The sequence below is a fragment of the Colius striatus genome, chromosome 1, assembly GCF_028858725.1.
Source record: "Colius striatus isolate bColStr4 chromosome 1, bColStr4.1.hap1, whole genome shotgun sequence".
Classification (NCBI taxonomy): Eukaryota; Metazoa; Chordata; class Aves; order Coliiformes; family Coliidae; genus Colius; species Colius striatus.
In genome coordinates this window covers 149098948-149122506 of record NC_084759.1, presented here as the reverse complement: position 1 = coordinate 149122506, position 23559 = coordinate 149098948, and the positions used below count along the sequence as shown (strand labels likewise).

At 36.7% G+C, this 23559-nt stretch overlaps 1 protein-coding gene across 2 annotated transcripts in view; it reads left to right on the top strand.

Annotated features, from left to right (window-relative positions):
• The window catches only part of SLC41A2 (solute carrier family 41 member 2), a 59445-nt gene that overhangs the window by 4910 nt on the left and 30976 nt on the right, over window positions 1-23559 (top strand). For both annotated transcript variants that reach the window (XM_062011442.1, XM_062011431.1), the window contains 5 exons: window positions 3564-4307; window positions 6928-7035; window positions 13027-13098; window positions 13857-14001; window positions 15511-15657. In XM_062011442.1, the coding sequence (XP_061867426.1) occupies window positions 3753-4307; window positions 6928-7035; window positions 13027-13098; window positions 13857-14001; window positions 15511-15657 (1027 nt within the window). In that variant the 5' untranslated portion in view covers window positions 3564-3752. The remainder of the gene's footprint in view (window positions 1-3563; window positions 4308-6927; window positions 7036-13026; window positions 13099-13856; window positions 14002-15510; window positions 15658-23559) is intronic.

Below are 23559 nucleotides of genomic sequence, written 5' to 3'. Positions count from 1 at the left end.
ACTGCTTTGTACTATTTCAATTGTTAGCCGTCCATTCCAACCTCTTCCTTCCCTTGTAACTTGCTGGTTGACCAAATAATTTTTTTGGTTCTTTTTTTTTGTAGTTTTTTTTAAGCACTGTTTCTGTTTGTTAACACTTTCTCATATGAAATGAGACCACAGACTTTCCAAAAGATTTGTTTCTTAAAAAACCCCCAAACTTTAAAGCAGAAAAATCCTTATGTTAGAAAGATACGGATAATTAACCCAAATATGTTTGGCCAAAGTTTCAGAGGAATGAATGATTTCTGAGTCACTGGTCTAGCACTCTGGTGATGTGACTGGAAGGCGTAGTGGAGAAACCACAATGACAGCCAGACTCCGCCTTGTTAAAGCTACAGGGAAATTTTCTCAATATAGTTCCCTGTGAGTGAAATAAAGTCCTCCATTTGTTACTCTTCCTCTCTCCTAAAAAAACCAGAATATCACCAACTCCAGAAAAACATATTGAGGTTGGTGTGGGTCTCAGTATACGTCTTCCATCACAGACACTTCCACATCTTAATTCTACATCCAGTTCTTGAATTCTATAATAAAGTTTCTCTAATCTGGATATTTCTTGTGACCAACTGAAACTCATCCAGCAGAAGTGATCCAAAACTTTTCACTCTGCAAACTTCCTAAGTAGTGTGTCACTTCCTATTGTCATAAATCAATTGTTAACCACCTTCAGCAGCCTAGGCTATACCCTTCCTGAAATTTAAATTTTCCTCAACTTCCATGAACTTCTCTCTTCTTCTTCCTTCTTCTTAATCCTCTTTGCTGTTGTCACAGAAGTTGATAACAGGTTGATAGTTTAATGTTATGTCTACCTCTGTTTGTATATTTTGTGTGCACTGTTTCTTTTCTTTTACAAAGATAATGCCACCTTTGGACCAAGAAGAAACAAAATTGCCTCTTTTTGTTCTGTCTTTCTGTAGCACTTAACAGAGCACCATTTTGGCCTGTGGTTGGAGCTACTCTGGAATAGCAGCAAAAGTTGTTTTGTTATTCCTAATTAAAGAGTGTGGAAACCAGAATTGAGGCCTAGGAGTTTCTATGCACTTATGCTAAAAGGTTCAGTGTAGCACAATCTGCTACAGAGTGGCAAAACACATTGCAGGAATCTTGGTTACTTACATTCCTCTGTTGGTCTTGTGGAAAAAAGATTTTTTCTTGCAAGACTTGACTTCTTTCTAAATCAAGAATGAAACTGTATTTTAACTTTTTAAATTTTTAAAGTATTCATTTCTTAGTCAAAGCTCCCTAGATAAAGTGATTGGTAGAAGGAAAGCTTTCATGTTTCGTCTGAGTCATCTCTTCACTCAAAAAACCCAAAACAAGTAATTCTGTGGGCAGCAGGACTTTTGAAGTTGACTTGCGGTAGCCATATATGAGTGAATTATCCTAACTAATGTTTGAAGATACCTTACAGCAAGGGCACAAATTTGGAGATCTTATAAGGCCGTTAGTTATTAAAAGTTTTGACTTTTTTATTCTCTGACAAATCTATCTGAAATTGCTCCAGAAACATTGGATGTCTTAAAAACATTGAAATGGAGAGAGGGAAGAAATAGGGATCATAACATAAATGATATGATCTTAGGAGCCTGATTTCCTTAGGAAGTACAGATTAAAAATCCGTCAACTCTAAGCTATTATTTCCAAAACCCTGTACAAATACGTTTCCACAGTTTCCCACAAGTACATTATCTTGAGCTTTTGTTATCCCATATCACACTGGTGTAGTCTGCCTGACCTTTGTTTCTTTGTTTATGCCAATCATTTACTTATATTCATCAAGTATAATAATAAATACCAAGGTCAACAAAGCTCCAAGTCAAATCAAAACCATTACTTTAGTAAATTACCGTAACTATTATTACAAAATAGAAATTGAGGAACAGGAAGGTAAAATGGTTTGTCATAGAGGAAATGTCAAACAACTTGAGACTGCCAACGTGTCACAGAATCATAGAATGGTAGGGGTTGGAAGGGACCTTTAGAGATCATCCAGTCCAACCACCTGCCAAAGCAGGTCCACCTACATTAGATCACACAGGAACACATCCAGGCAGATTTGGAAGACCTCTAAGGAAGGAGACTCTACATCCTCTCTGGGCAGCTTGTGCCAGGGCTCTCTCACCTGAACAGTAAAATAGTTTTTCTTTATATTTAAGTGAAACTTTTTATGTTCCGAGTTTCCATTACCCCTTGTCCTGTCACTGGATACAACAGAAAAAAGGGATGCCCCACTTCCTGACATCCACCATTTAGATATTTGTAAATATTAATGAGATCCTCCCCCCTGCAGTCTCCTCTTATCCAGACTAAACAGCGCCAGTTCAATGTTTATATGAATGTTTAATATCAATGTTTAATTTTCTACCGTGATGGAAATTTCGAAGTAGAAACAAATGCCCATTACGTCATATTGAACATAAAAGGTAAATGATTGTATTTGCATTATTTGCAGAAAGGAAAACAAATTGACCACATCTAGTGTTAATATTGATCAAATAATTTTATTTTAGTGGTTGCCAGACATCAGAATAACCTGTCTTTCAGGAAATATCTGCAACCTACACCTTCAGTAAAATGAAATAAAAATAAGGTTTTAAATACTTTTATTTTAATTACCCTAACACCTAATATTTTTCAGTTTTAATTAAAATTTCATGTGCTATATTTATGTCACCAGAACTGTAGGTTTATTTTAATGTTAAATTAATTTAAACTATTTTAGACTAAGTAGTCTCAATTTCGTTGCTGACTTCTTTCCTTGGTATTGAAGTATTTTGTAAAAAAGTGTCTAATTTTATTATGTCTGTAGTAGCTCTTTATATTTAACACAATTTGTATGTTTTCCCCAGAGAAAAATCAGTTGTTATGATTTAAAATTAGCATGCTTTCGAATTGTACTTATCAATATTGATTTGTAATCTTTTTACAGGGATGGAGGGCAAGGCCTGTCAACACATAAGGCCTTTGCCCCACAGAATATTGTCACTTTGGGTTTCCCACCTCTGACAGTGTTTTGAAAGTTGGAAGATCTTTTTACCTCATTTTTTTCTGGGCTACTTGCTGTTAGTATAGAGTGGGAAGAATAGCAGCAGCCCTGCTGTGTGTAATGTGGGTTCCATTTGTCCATACCTCTGCATCTTGCAGAAATGCATTTATCCTACTGCCTTCAAACACACTGGAAGTCTAGGGCTACACACAGTACCTCAAAACCTGAAGACTTTCACCTTCTTGGAGGCCAGGAAGTCATTCTAGTCCCTCACCAACTCACAGTCCACATCACTGTCTCTTTCTTCCTCTGGAAAGTACGCCAGACTGTGAAACTTCCTTGCCCAACAACTTTCTGTTTTTACCTTCTAATTTCTTTCAACATAGGTAGTTAAATATTGGAGGAGATTGCCATTTCTACAAATACGTGCTTTGGAAAGATATTGGGTGATCTGAAAATTTAAACCACTGTCTTGTATCTTCTGTGGAGTGAAAATATTTTAAAGCTTGAGCATATTCTTTTTACTTTTTTTCAGATCTGGTCTTGCTTATGTAATTGTTGAAGATCTGAGATCAATGAGAAAACACTTTTGCATGCACAAAAGGATAATTTTGATTTATCCATTTTGAAATCATCAAGTGTGGCACTTGATGACTCATCAACAAGATTTCTTTGTTGACATCTGAAGAACAAAGTGCTTTTCAACGTGTACTTCTGTAGCACTATGACTAACTGTAAAGGCAGATCTACTATCTCCAAAACAAATAGCAAAGTTCATGACAGAGAAGGTTTTGTAAACTGGACTATAAATCTTAATACAATTCAGTCCGATAAATTTTTGAGACTGCTTTTGAGTATGGTTCCTGTTGTTTACCAAATAAATCAGGATGAAAGACACAAAAAAGTGAATGGTGTGTGGCAAGATGGATTACCACCAGCGGGACACAATTTTAATGTTAGATCTGAACAACACACAGAGTACCATCACTTCTCAGAACCAAGTTTTCATGGTAGTAATGGACACAGCCCGTCTAGCTGTAGCCCTAAATATGATGATTTTACCAGTTATAACTACTGTGATGGAATGGATGCTTCAGAAACCGATGCCATGTTGCAGGAAGACAACCTATCTAGTGGTGGTAATGAAGACGTCATTGTGGAAGGAAGTAGAAAACAACCCAAAGAATCTAGTAGTATCATGGCATTACAGATACTCGTACCTTTTTTGCTAGCAGGATTTGGAACTGTTTCTGCAGGCATGGTTTTGGATATTGTACAGGTTGGTATTTTCTTTGATTTTTTTTTTTAACAGGTATTCCTTGAGGTTTATAGTTCTAATGTGTGATGTTGTTCATGTTTATGTTATTGAGGAGTAACTAGGTCTATGTATGGTTCTGCTACTATTGAACTCTTTTTCTCCAAACCTCATCTTAAACAGTTCCTACGTTTAATTTGGAATCATTCAAGTCTCAGTAAGTATTATTACTTAGCCCCAGTGAGGTGGTGAATAAAACTGTTACCATCATTTAACAAAGGATAGAAATATACTAATTATTCAAAATTTCATTGACACTAATAAAAGTATACCTAGTCAAGTGGGAGTTGTAATTAACTGTGTGCTGTTATATGTGGGAATTTAAAAAGATTAGAATCCATTGCGTTGTCTCACCTCCTTGTGTCTTTCAAGTCTATGCAATTTCTGAAATACTCCATAGATTTGGCCCATGACAATGCATTTAGTATACAAAAATGTGCATTGTTTTAATATGTTGTATGAAATTCATTTGAAATGTTTCAGAGCTTTTTTTAGATATTCAGGTGTATGTGGGTGACTTTTTAGTGTAACATTAGGTATACTGTAGTTACAATCATCAGTGGTGTGAATAGGGTTGCAAAGACATGTCCACTTCAAAGTATAACCATAGCAAGTTCAGGGAATCCAGATTATCTTGGTTTTTGGTAGAAGATTTAACTGATGATAGCTTTTCAGGGCTAAAATGAAATAGAAATTTCTCTCCATTTTAAGACTGAAGTTTAATAATATTTTCAAAACCTGTTTTGCAGTATTGTATCACAAAGACCCTACTGATACTGAATACTTACAGGACTGGTTTCCAGTTAAACACAGATGCAGATGTCAGCAGCATTTCAATAATGGTTGCTTATGAAATAGTTCTTTGTGCAGAATTCTAGAGACAGTAACAGTTAAGGAAGGATTATTGGACCACCTTATTGTCTTGCCTTCTCTTTGCATTTAGTTTTATTTCCTACCATATTTTTAAAACAAAACCCCAGAAATTTATTATAAATAGAAACCTCCCAAATTCTTTCTTCCTATGTGAGTAGGTTCACAAAAATATTTGAAAATATGAAGTAACCACAATATTAAAGCTTAAAGACAGTAGAGAAATTAATCTGTTTGATTTGGTTGTTTCATTCAATTTCAGTGTTTTCTTTAGCTACTTACACTTAAAGAGTTTACAAAGTTAGTTTAAAGAGGAGTAAGAATTGACAATCTTTGTCGTTCAAAATCTTGAGAGTAAAGGAAGGCTGAACTTCAACCAATTGCAATGAAAAGGCACTTCTACATCATGAATAAAGGAGACTAAAAATTGACATGTAAACTGCATTGCTTCCTTACACTGTTTTACACCAATCTTGTGCTCTGTTCATTTACATTATATCAATTTATTCTTTGTACAGATGCTTTATACTCTGTTAATATGTGATTTACTATGTAATACAGCATATTGATCAGAGGCAGTTGTGTCTACCACCCCTACTGGCTTCCAACCAAATATTTCGCCTTATCTTCTTTCTTGAGAAAATGTGTTTGTATAGCTTTTTTTTTTTTTTCAAATGGACTGAGATACATCTTGATTTTCCATTCTATTTAATCCTGATTGGTTTCCCAGTCAAGCTCACCATGAATGAGAGAGATGTGATACAAAGGCAAAAATAAATAGCTAGTGACAGTACTACATTTTTTCACCTTAAACTAAGCACTAAACTGCCATGTCAGTAAAGCAGGATTTTGCAATGTGACAGAACATGTTTTGAAAGCGAAAATGTGAAGACAGCAAACTCTATAAGCTTGTTTTTAACAAACCATTTCATGACTATAATGGTTAAAATGTTTGCAAATCACTGAACACAAAGACGATGCACAGTTTTGTTAGTTTAGTTAAAGTTGGTAAATGATTCCTGTGCGACCTCATCTAGGCGGATCTGCTTTGACAGGGGATTTGAACTAGATGATCTCTAAAGATCACATCCAACCCCTACTATTCTGTGATTCTATAGTTACAAATTAAAAACATGGATTGACAGACTTACCAAGTAGCACAGGATTTTCGTGCTGAGAATGTAAAAATTACAGGTGAATTTGCTTTATAAAATCTAGGATTTGGAAAACTGTACTCTTCTAAATTGCACATTTAGTAGTAAAAGAATAAGGATAAGCTTTTTTCACTTACAGGCTCTGCTCATTTGACAACTAATTCCTTTCTGTTTTTACATAAGATTTCTACACAGCTAGAAGGGAAAAGACGAAAATATCGTTGTAAGTTAAGAGCAAAATTCAAAAGCAGTCATAGTACCTGGCAGTATTTTAAAGTAATTAAAAAAACTCCAACTTCAAATTGATTACATCTTTTTAAAACTAGATTTGTTTTAAGGCCAAGTTTTTTATCTCTTACTTTTGGTATTCTCATCTTTGAAGTAGTACTATGCAGCCATAAATCTATTTTATCTATTTAGATAACAGTTCTGGCTTTAGACTTTCAAGTCTAATATGAAAAAATTGATTTTCTTTTTTAGAGGATTAAGTTGCAGATTTTTTTTTTGTGGATGGTCTAAAGAGAATTTTTCAATTAAATCCCACTGTATCCATTATCTAGCACTGGGATGTGTTCAAGAATGTTAGTGAAGTTTTTATCTTGGTTCCTGCGCTTCTTGGTCTCAAAGGAAATTTGGAAATGACCTTGGCATCCCGGCTGTCAACTGCTGTAAGTAACTTTCTCTTCCCCTTCGCTCTTCAGATACGTGTTGGAAATATTTGAAAAGGAAATCAAATCTTTGGAACACAAGTGTTTTATGGTATTTAACCTGATCTATTACAGAGACTCTTTAAATCTATCATTAAGTTGGCAAAATTAAAAAGGCACACCTCTTCTAATCTTCACACATCCAAATTTCATTTATAACAGATGAAGTAGATTTTTGAGATTTACATGTGTATTCTGTAAGGTTGACAGATCTCATTGGCCTTGAGGGGATTTAAATAGGCTGACAAAATGTGTATGTTTTGAACACATTTTTCTGAAGACCACTTGTGTGGCAGCAAAATAAAGCATTGCTAACATGGCTATTTCAGACCTTTGTTGATCAAACTGTAAGAAAATATTTTGTGTGCTTCTGGCTTCATAATTTTATTCTGTTTTTTGGGGGGTATTTTTTTGGATGCCTGCCTAATTTTGTCTGTGTCAACACTGTAACATAGCATAACTAGGTTTTTTTTCCTTTATATTCTTTCTTCCATCCCTTCATTTTTCTAACCTAAGCAAGCCAGATTACTTTACCATGTATTTGTGTGTGTGTGTGAATAACTATAGTGAATGGAATGTCCTAATAATGTGGCTAAACTCTTTCTGGTACCTGAACTGAATATCTCTGTAATGTGCTTCCTAATGCAGTGTTTTTTCTTTGTGAGATAATTTTTCCATTCTCCATCAAGGCTCTCAGTCTCTGCCTGTTCCTGCTTGAATAAATCTTTCTAGAAAATGTTTGGTCAAAGGTGTATATAACCTAAAGTCTCCAGATAAAACTTCAACTACATCTTTGCAGAACAGTGCTTCCCTATTATACTCAAAAACTGCTCTTGAAACTTTCTAGGTTTGTGTGTACCTATTTGCCTAGCAATGTCAGATTTAGACCTCATAGTCACTTTGTGGTCAATGCCTATGTCCTAGTATTTCTCCCTTTGCTTTGTTTCCAGTTGTCACTCCCATCTTTGGGCAGAAATATTATTAGCCCGTAAGTGCATGACCTTGCATTTCTGCTGTTGAATTTAATCTGTTTTCATTGCTGTAATCCTCAAGGTCATTCTGGTTTTGTAGATATTGCTACTCTTTGTATTGACAAGGTCTTCCAGTTTTCTGTTGTTAGTAGATGTCATTGCCACGTTATATTGAGTTATTGCCCAAATGCACGCTGTGATGGACATAGACATTCAGTACTTTTGCCCCATATCCATTCTTTCCTATGGAAGAATTAATATGTTTTGTTGTATCTGTATCAATGATAGCCTTAGCTATTCAGTCTTGTTTTCTATTTGATTTTAATGCTCTTACTTTTCTGAATATTTTTACTATTTCTTGACAATATTTTGTCTTTAAACTTTAACTACCTCTACTGTCAGGCATGAATACTTTTGTCTTTAACCTTACTATCTGGGAGGGAGGAGTGTATATATTGACCTGTTGCTTAACTATTTCTGACCAGTACAGTTTATGTCCTGAGGACTGAAAGTGCTTGTATTGCATAGTGAAAAATACACCAAGTCCAATATCTACCAGTGTCTTACTGAAGACTTAGGAAAAAAATGGTCAGAATTAGCACCACCGCTTCCACTTCAGTTAATGGGATCTTTAATTCGTTGTCTTAATTGAGCTTATGACCTTTGCCATATCACAACTCCTGAGCTACTTCTCTGGGCCAATCAATCAGTGGCTGATTTCCCCATACTCAACAATACTATCTCATCTGTGAACCTCACAGCTCTCAGGGGACACTTGAAAAAGGTTCATGCAGACCCCTTTTCCTGCACTGGGGATCCTGACCTCAGTTGTTATTATCCATCAGCTGCTGCCAAAAATCAATGATCTGATTCCCCTTGAATGTGATTTTTCAGAGCTAGTTTGTCCATTTGAAGCCCAAGCAGCTGTCGAGACTCAAACAGTCAATTCTGAGACAGCTTAGTTTGAGGAGTGTTACCACTGTCACTTAAAACTGTCATTGAATCTCACCAAGACATAAATCAGATGATGTTTCTGAGATTTTTATTCAAACATGCGATGAAAGCTTCCTCTCACCCTAGTATGAGAAATTGTTGTCTTGGCCAAATCAGATTAGCCAACTCTGTTCACATCCTTCTACCATGAAGATTAATTAACTCAGAAGTTTCTTCAGACAGTGCTACATGATGGTGTATGCAAGATCCAATTTATTCTGCATTGCCTGAAGTCACAGCCACAGCACCACTGGCACCAAGCTACTCCCCAGCATTGCATCAACAGACTTGTGGGGGATTTTTTTTCTACTTTATTGTTAGTTTTCTCTTTCCTCTAACTTCCTTGTATGACCTGTTTTCTTCAAGAATCACAACTGACCTTGGACTAAGTTACATGGGTGACTGAAATACTTTCCGGGATTTCTTTGATTATACTGTAAGTTCATTGGACATCCTTCACAGGGAGGAGGTGAAGGCTTGTCACGGTTTGGTGAATGTTCTCTCTTTTGCCAGTGGTGGCTGTAACCTGCTCTAGCTGGTGAAGAGCTCATCAATAAATGTTAAAGAGTGTGTGTGTGCGTGGGCACAAAGACCATTCATTATCAGGATAATATTGATAAGATTATATTTCATTTTTATATGTGAAAAAATGAGGGGAAAAAGGTTTTTATCTTGCAAAGAACCTTTCAGCTTTCACTTATGTATCTTTTTTTCAGGCTAAACACCAGTTGCAGTATGCACAGGTCTGTGAGCTGGTGGATAGCCAGCTGTATCCCCCGGAGTGCTACTGAAAAGGCAATCAAATACAGAAGAATGCTGTTCCTAATCATTAGTTACACAAACAAAAAACCCCAAAACAGAAAAACTGTGGAAACCTGTTACATGTTACTACCTAGAGATGTCAGCCTGGGCTTAATTGCCTGATATGAATTTGAAATCCAGGACAGTTGCCCTGCTCGCTCTTCTTCCCCCAGGTTTTAAAAACAGGTGCTATGTCATATTTTATTATTGTGTACCGAAGGGTTTAATCAAAAGACATACTCATCCTAGGATGTCATCCTCATCCTAGGGTGAAAACAAGATGTAGTAGTTCAGAGCATATCTAAACAATCATTTTGAGACAGTTGTATGATTAATCTTCCCTTCTGTGACCTAAATTTGCACTAGCTGTCTCCCCACCACATACTTTCAGTAAAAAAGTAATATCTTGTTAGCCAGTTGTCCATGATACATTTGGTTTCAAGTGTTGTCTGATGACCTTCATTCATATTGTCTGAATTCCTACTTCAGCTGCCTCTTACTGGCCACTCACAGTTTCCATTCACTTTAGAATCAGTTATTTCACTAAAACTGTCTCAAGACTGTTTTTAATCTTGAGGCATAGCTTGTACTTCTCTTTGCTGTCAGTGTTAATGTAAGCCCTTCTCCCTCCACCCACTACTGTGCTGGCCTGAGCATGTGAGGTATACTTAGATCTACTGGCCTTTAAAGCACAATATTTATGTTGTGTGGTTTGTATTCTTCATCTTCCTTCTGTAGTTTGGGTCACTCTTGTTGTCACAGTTGACACTGTTGCCTTTTCTCCCTATTCCTTTTTCTGTTTTTTAAGAGAAAGTAAAAAAACACCCAAAACCAACACCAAAACACCACTCATCCAGTCCTCACTGTAAATCTGTGAGGGCATAGCTGGCTGGCTAGATGAGGGGAGAACAGCGGATGTCGTCTACCTTGACTTCAGGAAGGCTTTTGGCACTGTCTCCCATAACATCCTTATCAGGAAACTCAGGCCATGTGGCTTGGATGCATGAACAGTGTGGTGGATTGAGAACAGGTTGACAGAGCCCAGAGGGTGGTGATCAGTGACACAGAATCAAGTTGGAGGCCTGTGGCCAGTGGAGTTCCACAGGGATCGGTTCTGGGGCCAGTCTTATTCAACATCTTCATCAACAACCTGGATGAGGGGACAAAGTGTACCCTCAGCAAGTTCGCTGATGGCACCAAGCTGGGAGGACTGGCTGATTCCCCAGAAAGCTGTGCTGCCATTCAGTGGGATCTCAACCAGCTTGAAAGTTGGGCAGAGAGGAACCTCATGAGGTTCAACAAGGGCAAGTGCAGAGTCCTGCATCTGGGAAGGAACAACCCCATGCACTAGTACAAGCTGGGGATTGACCTGCTGGAGAGCAGCTCTGCAGAGAGAGACCTGGGAGTCCTGGTTGATAATAAACTGAACATGAACCAGCAATGTAGCCTTGTGGCCAAGAAGCAATGGCACCTTGAGATGCATCAGAAGAGTGTGGCCAGCAGGTTGAGGGAGGTTCTGCTCCTCCTCTGCTCTGCCCTGGTGATGCCTCATCTGGAGTCCTGTGTCCAGTTCTGGGCTCCTCAGCTCAAGAGGGACAGAGGACTTCTAGAGAGAGTCCAGCACAGGGCTACCAAGATGATCAGGGGACTGGAACGTCTTTCATACAAGGAAAGGCTGCGGGAACTGGGGCTTCTGCAGGGGGGTTGGACTAGATGATCTCTAGAGGTCCCTTCCAACCCTTAGCATTCTGATTCTATGTAGTTGCATGTGATGGATCATATCATTTTGTAGAAGATAACCCCTTTTTGCTTCCTGAAAAAAAGCGCTTTCCATCAAACAAATAAGCAATGTTGCCATGAACTCACTCATGGAGTTGGTAATCTGGTTCAGAAAAGAAAACATGACTCTGTAGCTGGTAGTAGAGGAAAGAAGAACTATACCATTTGGCAACAGCCCACTTTGAGGCTGTATTAGGCATTTTGCAATATTGCTGTTTTGACAGGGATTTTTTGGATACTTTTACAAAACTACTTCAAAAGAGGAAAAGAATTAAGCTCTTCATAGCCTGCCAAATTGTTGGTTTAACATATAGATATTTAAGAAGGATGCAAAGGAGATTCTTATCTGCACTTCCTTATATATTGCTGTAATATTTCATCTTAATGCATGCATTTCAAGAGTTTTGACTGTACTTTGAAGACTCTAAAATATTTGTAGTGCAGATTGAGATAAAGCGTCTTAATACTTAGGCTAGCAGTTCTTTTAGTACTTTGGTTTTTGCACATCACTTTGTCATGAAACTGGAAGTAAAACCAACTGAGGAGAAAATATCAAAATATAAAAAAATATCCACATTCAGACTTTCTGTGTTTTTAAAAGTATGTTATATTATGAATTAGTATGCTATGGGAAAAAGCACTAAAATTTATGCTCAAAATTGTTAAGTTATTTCAAGAAAGAGGTTACATTAAGCATAGTCATACAGCAGTAGCATGTACTATTTTTCGGATCTTGTCCTCTAATTCAAAATGAAATAAGTAAAAGCAGGAAATACATTATAAAAGACAATGTATGTATTTTTTAAATTTCTTAATATAATGTATTTGCTGTCTTTTCAGCTACTGCCTTAGGCCTGGACTTATATAATTTACAGCATCGTAAGTCTCTGTATTACATAAATTAAAAGTCAGAATACTAACAGTACTACATGTGCTTTCTGATCTTCTGTAAGCACTTGCAGTTTCTCTGTACACGTAGTTTCATTGCAATTAATGAACACACTTACATGAGAGCCTGTGTGTCCACATTTTTCTCTTGGCTCATAGAATTTAAGGACCACAGAAACAAATTGAGTCCAAAGTGATGCCTCACTGATAAGTTTCATTCCAGCCACTGATCTAATCACTTATGGTTTCTGAATATTCTTCAAATGGAAGATGTCTAGTATATCTAGATATCTTATCGTATATCAGTAATGCAATGTTAAACAAGCTACTATGTAAAACTGCATCAAGTTTAGCTACTTTTGGGTAGGTACAAAAAAAGTGTAACTTGGTTTTAACTTGCTTTCAAAATGTCTCTTTTTTGTGTGAGTTGAATGATTTGTGGGTTTCTGCCTTGTTAGTGCATTTTCAAATAATGCAATTTTAAACCCAAATGTCTGAAATTCTTTTGTAATTTTGACAGGTAAATATTGGAAAAATGGATTCTCCCATTGAGAAATGGAACCTAATAATTGGCAATTTGGCCTTAAAACAGGTAAACATAATTGATTTATTTAATGAACTCATGTAAGGGAATGAAGTTATTGAAAAAGTCCATCACAAGCATTGGTAAGTATAGAGATGGACAGTGTTAATGGGAAAGTAGTTCTACTACACTGTCTCATACTTAACATATGATGTTTGTGTGATGATTTTTTTTGAGAGTATATTTCCTCTCTAAAAGGCTGTGAGCTTATATTTATTTGAAGAAGAGATAAGATATTCTTTGTGACTCTACCAAGGGTATTTCCTTTTAAATTTTTCTGAGAGAGGATTAGAGAAAAAGTTAAGATCTGGCAGAAGCTTTTAAGTTTGACCTCTCAAATGTTTTCAGAACTGTATTTGCATTGGATTCAATGTTTAAAGGAAATATGTGATAGAGCTTTTGGATAATAAACAATATTTTAAATAGCTGGATTATACAGTATGCTTGGAAAATATATAAAATGTTTATGCTGTGACTACACCATTTAAAGTGGCTTAGGAGCCTCTTTAGGCTTCAGGCAAATCCTCAGCTCTTTTCACTCATTTTACTTTTATTATTCTTGAGTCTCTGAAATGCTGGTGAATCCTTTTCTGCTGGCAGAAGATTTTTCTTCTTGATCATCCAAGGTTGCCATCATCTCTATAAAATGGATGAACATGCTCCCTTTACATCTCTCGAATGTAGATAGGGGGAGAAAATAACAAAACATTACTCCGTAGTCCTCTCAAGCAGTTATGTTAAGAAATATTCACCTTTTACCTTCCCAGGTTCAGGCAACAGTAGTTGGTTTTCTGGCAGCAGTGGCAGCAGTTGTATTGGGCTGGATTCCAGAGGGCAAATACCGTTTTGATCATTCAGTCCTCTTGTGTTCTAGCAGTGTAGCAACTGCCTTCATAGCTTCTCTTTTACAAGGTAAAAGAAGTATATATATTACTTTTTACTCTTAATTACTTTTCTGTGGATGTTGAATGTATGTTATGTTGCTATTCCTTAGAAATATAAGTCCAGTAAGGTACAATACATCTGAAACACAGCTGAGGATAGGATGCCCTTTTGCAATTGCCATACAGGCCTATGTGTTGCATTCCTCTCCTCTCATACCCTTTGAAAGGGCTTTGCTTTGCATTACCTCCTGAGCATATCTAAAACAAAAATTGTGGAATTTAGATTTTACCTAATATAATGGAGAACTTTTCCCCCCTGCTTTCTAAATTTACCAATGTACAAAATATATTCTTAGTACTAAACAAGTAGAACTTCCTTGTAATTAAACTCAAGTGAGCCCAGATTTTAGCTCAGGTGAATTCAAAGTTCCTGGTTGCCATTTCTGTTTAAATGTTAGTTTTGTATCTGAAGTGAACAAATTGGCTTGTTGTGTGAAGGGTTTGGGTCAGCTTCAAGTGCCCCTCTGCAAACAGTTCAATGTCTGTCTGGAATCTTACAGTGTGATGATTTTAATCTACTCTCCCCAATTGTCAGGAAACTTTTAACCATAAATGACAGTATTTAATGGATATGAATGAGGTTAAAAAAGTACCTCTAATTGTGACATCTTCTTAATGAAGATACGTAGTCAGTAGCCTTTATAATACTAAGTAAAATTTTAAACTTCATTCTCTTTTATTAATTTGATCTGCTCACTTATGTGAAAACAGTGAAATGTTAAGGTTTTATATGGAATTAAGAGCATACACTTTCTTTAGTGACTACATTTGATAATATAGTTTGATCATAAAGAGGATTAAGAGCAGCAAGAAAGCTGGGGAATGAGTGCTTTTTTTCTCCACTTCTCATGTATAATTTGGACATGAAGAGAAACTTTTGTTGTTATCTGGCAATGGGCCAGAACAGGAAATTACTTCATCTTTCTACACATGAAGCAGGTGCTTTTGAAATATTGCGATTCTACAAGATCATTTCAGTTTGTTCTGCAGATTTCGTGGAGTGTAACTCTTTAGGCAGTTTCTCTCAAAGTGAACTCCTAATATAGAATCATAGAATCTTAGAATCATAGTATCATAGAATCATAAAATGGTAGGGGTTGGAAAGGACCTTTAGAGATCATCTGGTCCAACCTCCCTGCAGAAGCAGGTCACGTAGGAACGTGTCCAGGTGGGTCTTGAAGACCTCCAAGGAAGAAGACTCCACAACCTCCTTGGGCAGCCTGTTCCACTGCTCCTTCACCCTCACAGTAAAAGTTTTTTCTTATGTTGAAATAGAACTTTTCGTGTTCCAGCTTCATCCCATTACCCCTTGTCTAGATACCATCGATACCATCTAGGTCCCAACCTCCTGACACCCACCATTTAGATATTTGTAAATATTAATGAGATCACCCCTCAGTCTCCTCTTTTCTAGACTAAATAGCCCCAGTTACAACTGTAGATGTGATTACTATGCTGTCTTCTTTGTTGAATCTAGGAATAATAATGGTTGGAGTTATTGTTGGATCAAAGAAGACTGGTATTAATCCTGACAATGTTGCCACTCCTATAGCAGCAAGTTTTGGAGATCTCATCACTCTTGCTATACTAGCATGGATAAGTCAGGGTCTTTATACTTGCCTTGGTAAGTATGTTTCTAAATGTCTATGTCTCCCTGGGAACCTCTTTTGTTTAGGAGGGTGGGGAGAAGGCAGGGAGAGAGAAGTTGATAAAACATTTTAGTTTGACTGACTTTTTTGTCAACACTTCACACTGTTGAATGATAAATCTTGGGTTGCAACATTATGCCATGACCTTTTCTTTTCCTTTTTTAAAGATCATAGACGTCACTAACCACAATCTTGGCACAGTGTACTAATATCTGAAAGACTCTCACAGTATTACAGGCAATCTATATGCAAATTAGAAACTGCAGTTGCTGAATTTACTCTGCTTTCTTGAAGTGAAGGGAAGCTGATTTCATCCAAGTTTTCTTGAATGCACACCCCTAAATCAAATATTTGCTTCACAGGGCCCTTTCGAATTTTCCTTTCCTTGCACTGAGGGAAAGGAATTTAATTGGCTGTGTTGATAAGCTGCTGGGAGAGGAGTCTGCTTTGAAAATTCTTTTTGTTAAGGTGTGGTTTTAAACACTGTTCAAGTATATCTTAAGCTGCAGCTATGCCCAAAAATGAAAATAAAAATAGTGTTAGTAATCTGAATAACAATAGCAAATCTACAAGAAGTATGTATTCAGTGAAGTGAAGCCTATTTTTAGATAGATTAGTGCTTTGTGGTTGCTATGACTTTTACATAAGTCACATGAAGACTATTGTGTTTCCTTCCGATTCCTTCCAAGTGTTTTCCAGCTCTCACTGCATTACTTTCCTCATGTCCTCTACTCCAGTTTCCAATACCAATTTCCTCAGCTCTTTCCTATCTTGTTTCTCTCACAGTGTTCTCTCACACTTCCACGTTGTTCCCTGCACCTGTTGTTTGTTTTTACCAGTATTTCCTTCTGCTTTTCAGTAAACAAAGTGGCCACTTCCAGCTTCTCCACATATTGTCCCTTCTCTCTTCTGCCTCCTTTTTTTTGTCTTACAAATGTAGTGACTGTATTTCAAATATAAATATGCTGATTTAGCTATAGCTTTCTTCAAAACAGCAGTTCTGCCATGAAAGATGAAAAAAATGTATAACCCCTGTGAATAGCTAAGCAGCAAAGGAGGGACCCTCATTGACTACTGCCTACAGAGAGCAATGATCTAATCTTACTTCATGGAGAAATTCTGTCTGGCTCCTTGATATTTTTAGTATTTACTTACTTTCCTACTAATAGCTATGAACAGATGAATTACAGTTCCAAACTAATCTTCTTATAAACTTTTTTTTTCCTAGTGTTCAGTGTTTCTCTTATTATTTGCATATTTCTCTAGTTCCTTTGAAAATCTTTTTCTGATTTCTAGTACCTGTACTGTCTAAATCCTGCTCTCTTAAAGGAGCAGAGCATTGAAGAAGGTTCATCATTACAATGTCTATTAAAAATGAATACACCTATAGTTCTCATTATTGGAAACATGCTCAGGTTAGCTGGTGTAATGAAATGCTTGCTTGTCACAAAGGAGATGTCAGCTTGGAAAATGAGAATGAAGACCTCAAAAATCTGCCTTTTTCTTCTTATTTCTTCATCTCCCAAATGAAGAAACAAAAAGTGTGAAAGTATTTTTTCACAGGAATAGAAGAATGTTCGTTAAAAAAATAATAATGTTGCAACTGACTCCTTTGATAGAAATGAAAGTATAATTGTAGACAATTATAGCATAGTATACCACAGGACAAATTTCATATTGCCCATCATTATTTTACCAGACATGTTGATATCACTGCATATATTCTTTACAACTATGCTCAATATTAAAGCCTTTTTAGGTAAGAACTTGAGCTCTTCTGTGTAACTATTACAACATCAACCAGAAAAGGTATATAATAAGGCACAAGCTGCCTTGGTGTTACTTGTCATTTTGTTTCTTGGTTTTCAACTGATGATTTTATATTTTCAGCATTTCATTTTTCAGATTTACCAAGTGTTGACATGGTGTCATTTTAAATGTACCAGCGTGATACTGTGATTTTAAAAATATTTCCCATATTTTTGTTAAAACTTAAATAGATTATTTAGTAACTATATTTAAATACTTTATATTGTAATAAAATAACTTATTTCTCAAATACTTCCTTTAATACTTATTTTAAGGAAGTTTATAGACTTACAGTGAAAACAAAATTGGTGGAGGTTTTTTTTTACCTCTCTTCTTTCTTTTTTCCCGATGAGAAAATTTGATGTCTGTAGTTAATGCCAAAGCTGGGATAATAATTAGAGTATAGCTTGTTAAAGGCTGTTTATTTAGCTGTATTGCTATGCCCAGAAATTTTACTAGACATGAACATTGTCTTAATCACTTTTAAAAATCAATTTCAAGTCTCAACAGTTGATACCTTTGATAGGAACTCAGTTTGAAATTAGGATTTATGGTAGTCAGTGGTGTGCCAGGGAAGTCACCATACCAGCTAGATGAAAAAGAGTTAACTAGGAGAGAGTGAGTTAGCTAGGGGAGAGAGCTAACTAGGGTTATGGGCATATACTACATATCTGGATAGGTGTGGAGTTGGGAAAGATTGCCAAATTTGGGTTGATGTTGAGATTAGATTAGAGTCTAGAGTTATGATGAAAAGTTTATTCTAGTCAGGGCCGTATCTGTTTTGAAAGAGTTGATGCTAGACTTCAGGCTATGATTTATTAGCCTAGTTACTGAAATATACTGAAACAAGGTGTAAGTTTCTGTCTCCGTTGTTTCAGGATAACAAGACTGTGATGGGGAAATTATTTATGTACAGACTTTCTGACTGTACACCTGTGCTCAGCCTTTGCCTTGAGAGAATGCCTCATGATATACCCAGAAGAGACAGGGGAAAGGATGGTAGGGTAGCATTCTTACCTAGGCAGGGACCAAATCACAGAATCACAGAATCACAGAATCACAGAATCACAGAATCATAGAATGATAGGGGTTGGAAGGGACCTCAAGATCATCTAGTCCAACCCCCCTGCCAAAGCAGGTCCACCTAGATTAGGTCACACAAGGAATGTGTCCAGGCAGGTCTTGAAGACGTCCAAGGAAGGAGACTCCACACCCTCCCTGGGCAGCCTGTGCCAGGACTCCCTCACCTGAACAGTAAAATAGTTTTTTCTTATGATGAAATGGAACTTTTTGTGTTCCAGCTTCATACCATTACCCCTTGTCCTGTTGCTAGATAAAATAGAAAAAAGGGATGCCTCCGCCTACTGACATCCATCATTTAGATATTTGTTCCAGTCCTCTGATCATCTTGGTGGCCCTGCGCTGGACTCTCTCCAAAAGATCCCTATCCCCAAGATCAGACCTTTTATAAGGCCATCATTTCTTAAAAGTTGTTCTGAGCACTTTAAAAATAACGGCAAAACTGTCAAACATGGGGATTTCCCTGGGATATTTAAAAGCTGTCTAGAAGAGTTGCTGAGGAAGATGATTCAGTGGTGTCTTGGCAGTGTAAGGTTAGTAGTTGGACTCGATGATCTTAAGGGTGTTTTCCAACCCCAACGATTCTGTGATTTCAACAGCAAAGTGCTCACGCTTCTTCCGGCCTCGGCAGCTGCCCGGGAAGAGCGATGTCTGTGAGGCGGCGCCGAGTGGCGACGGGAGGCACTAGGGGGCGCCGCAGGCCCGCGGCTGAGCACACGGCCGGTTCCCGGTGGGGCGCGGGGAGCGGCCCGCGGGCCCTGTTCCCCGTGAGCCCAGGGAGCGCCAGTGTGTTGAGTGCAGAGGCCCGTGTCACTTGGCCGTTGTCAGGAACGGCCTACAGACTGACTCCCTTTAAAGCTTTCCTCTTTTTTTTGTTTCTTCGCAGAACGTAGCTTTTGTACACACATCTATACGCACATTATCTCTTGTGCACGTTGGATCCGGGTTGAGAAGGCAACTTATGTCATTCACATTATTACTTTCAGGTTCCTACCAGTTGCATTGAAGTAAATTTCTGATTCCTGCTGAGAGGTTGTGTTGTTTTCAGTGGCGATGCTCTGAACGGTGTGTCACAGTAGATACCCTGCACAAGGGTTAAAACATTAAGCACTTGGGTTTTCCAAGCTAGAAGATTAATTCACATCACCTTTTACTAAAAGGGATGAGGGCTTAAGGTAGATGAAGGTCAGTACAGACTCAGTTGAGAACCTTGTGTCCCTCCTCTCCTTCCCTTTTTAATTAGAGGTCATAGTCAGAAACTCATAAAAAAGTTCAGTGCCTTTGGTTGCTCTTGTGCTGTGGGATGGTACAAATTCTGCAGCAGACAGGTCAAACAAGATTCCTTTTACTTTGTGAACTGTCTGCTATAAATCTATCAAAAATGATTGAGCCATGAAAGAGGAGTCATTTGCTCTTCCCATTCTCCAGCTATTAAATTCTCCAGCAGAATAAATTTTCTTCCTCTGTGAATTAAATATGAAAATGACCCACCCTCCCTTAAAAGATGCATCTCAAGGTTAACATCTTTTTAGATTCTTACAGTAAGGTGTAAGTGTGGGTAGTCTACCCTAGCTTAAAAAAAGTCCTGCCCTTTGTTCTCAAGAGTTAGACTGCAGCTGATTAGTTTCACTGGTCCTGTAGGTAACTAGAGTCTGTCATTGCTCACTTGTGGCAGATTCTGTAATATAGTGCTAAACTATCAATTACTACTATAGTCCTAATTTTAATTCAACTTAATAGGCAGTAGAATTTGAAGTTCTGGTAGTAAACAACTGCCTTTTCTGAATTTCATGTCATCTTTGCCTTAAAAAGTCCGGGCAGGATGAATTTCAGTTGTCTGGTCTCAAACCTGTGAACAGATTACTAGGTATCGCTGATTTCCTCCTTGTTTAGAATCATAGAGATGGCTGGTGGTCTATTTATTTGTTTATTTATCATTCCTTCAAGCACTTTAGAGAATCCTAGTTAAATCCTAGTATATTATTATAGCAGAAGGGTTTTTTTATAAAAAGAATTTAAACATTTCTTGTGTCCTGTCCTTGGAGATCCCTCAGTCCTGAGAGCCACTCCTGGCTTTTGTTCCTTTCAAATTTACAAGAGTATTTTAACAACAGGATAGCTTTTATAATCTATTTTATGTCCAACTCATTTTAAATGAATTTTAAAGGAATGTCCAACTCATTTTAAAACCCAGTTGGAAAGTTTTCTCTTCTACTTTTTTCCAGAGTGAAATTAAGATGTTAAGATATAACAGTAAAAGGTTGAATGATAAGGCCAAAAAACTTCTCTCAATTGGTATCAACTCAGAGGAACAAAGCTAAGCCATTGCTGAGCAGTCTTGGAAGTCTTATGTTACTGTGTAAAAAAACCCCAAACAAAACGCTGGTTGCATTTTGTCTGTCACTATCTTTTACATCACTCTGGACTAATGGTTTTATTTCCATAAAATGCATATTCACAGTTTTGAAAGTTCATCTTTTCCCTTTTTTGCTATAAAAATGACAGCTTGTGCCATTTTATGAATGCATTTTTTCTGTAATTGCTGTTAACTAACAGTGAATTCAATTTGTGAAAGGTTTGATAATCAGCCATGGGTTAGTCATGTTTTCTGAGATTTGTGAAGCTTCCCTTGCTGACTTCTGAAATGTTCCCATTGCACTGCAGATATAAATTACATTGATTTTGGTTATAACTCATGAATCATTATACACTAGCAAGACTGTCTTCTCATGTTTTTTTTTTCCTTTTGTAAAACCTTTTTAGAAAACATTTCTGTAGCAGGATGATATGTGTATGTATATTTTATATTTTACATAGTTATTATTTATTTAGAAGTTACCTACTAAGTAATTCTTGGTTAGTATTCTTTGTTCATTTGCTGGGCTGATTTTAGTTTTATCTATATGTGTTTTTTCTTTTTCCAAAGAAAATAATTATATTATATACTTCACACATTTTTAGCATTCTTTGTAATTCTTGGACTACATTCTTGGATTAGCCCTTTAAAGCTTGGAGACTGGTCCAGATAGTTAAATACTTTCCCTTTTTCCATGAACACAGTGTAACAATTTCTTTAGTTGTTAATGAGATTAAAAAAAGAAGTTGAACTTTAACTTTCCTGTGCTGGTAGAAACCCTGTAGTAAAGAGTGCAGTGAGCTAATTGTTGATGGAAGAGTTAAAAAGTTAAAAAATATGTTGATTAGTTAGGGCAATGCTCACCATTGTATCTGTATTTTGCAGTCCAGTGTTTGTTTGCAACAAAGGATCTTTGCTAACCAGCAGACTTTACTTTTTAATAAAACTGGCAACCTCTCCAAAAATGTGGCAAAGACTTGGAATTTATTTTGTGTGCTTTTGTATTTTACTAAAAATACTACATTAGAGCTATTCCCTGATTCTGACCTTCAAATTGGTCATTGGGTGTCTGGCACATGCTAATGCCTCACCTTGGTTCCATATGAGAGGAACAGAGAGAGAGGGAGAAAGAAAAAGTAGCAGGGATACAGTTTGATTTATGTCTTGAAGGAAAGAAAAGAGAAGGGGAGGGGGGAAAGGAGAGAGGAAAAGGAGAGAAGTTTCAAAATTTTAAATAAATACACATAGAATGAATGATGCCTTTCCATGTGACCAATTTCAGGGCACACAGGGATCTTTCTTCATTGCAAGTGGAGGGAAGGATATGTTTGTCTGGCCAGAAAGCAGTTAAAGAACTTTACATCAATACATTTTTGTCTTTTTTTATGAAGCTTGATAAAAAAACCCTACCAAATAAAGGCATCATGTGTTGTGTGTACTCTTTTAAGTAAGAACTCTTTACGTTAGGCCAACCTCTTGGTCTACAGAAAGGGAAGAAAGAGGGGAAAAAAAGGCACTCCAAAGGAAAAAGAAGAAAATGTACTGTAGAGTAGTTAGATAAGGAAAGGAAAAAATTACTTCTCTTTTTGGCTTTATCTTATTCTCATTCTAATAACTTTCTGCTTTTAGCTTACTCGATGAAAGTTATCTTACTATCTTTTCTGCTGGCTCTGCTGCAGAAGTTGTTACAAGTTAATGCAGAAGGATAGTAACTTCTAAAAAATTTACAGAGATTCTTTTATGAGTAATTGTAGCTCCACCAAGATAACATTAAAGTAATAATTGCTTGCGTTTTCGGTCTTTGTAATAAGCCATAATACATGGATGAGAATACTTTTTTTTTATATACTAAACATCCTTCTTTGGCAAAAATGTGTTCTGCATTAACCACTTCAACCTGTTAAAGTATATCTTGCATTAAGACTTTTCCAAATTCTGCAAGTTTAGACAAAATGTATTTCACATCAAATATGTGACCACATTTCTCTATAAAACTAAATATATGTAACATTGGAATGTTTACATAGTTTTTATATACACATTTGTCATGAGGATAAACTTTCCATTATTTACCTCACTGTTGAATTAGGAAGTCTTGGATCAGTGTAATAGCTTCTGTTTGGATGGGGTTATAAAACTAGTCTGAAAAACATAGTATTATTTCTGTGGAGACAGCTGAAGCTCAGCTTTATGATGGTGCTCACAGATGTTTGCAATTGTGTTCCTATGAAATATGATGCAATTCTGATGGATAGGTGCAAGCAGCGGAATTGTGTCTGTGATTTTTCAGGCTCAGACTGCTTATAAAACAACTAGGCTGCTGATATGAAATGCCTTAATATTACACACTGAGCTTTCATCATATTAGTTACTCTGTTTCTGGGAAGATTACTGTATTATCTGTGCCTTGGAAAGAATGGAGCCTACATATGCTATGTGTATAAACAAAATGCAGTTTCAATATGTTCAGGTTTTTTCTCTTTTTTTTGTAGATATGTTACAAAAATAATATTTTATATTCCACATCTTTTCTATCATAAAGCATCATCCACAAATCCTTCTTTGTACATCTAGTTCTGTCCTTGAGATGATGAGAGACAGTGATCACAGATGGCAGGTGTTAACCATATTG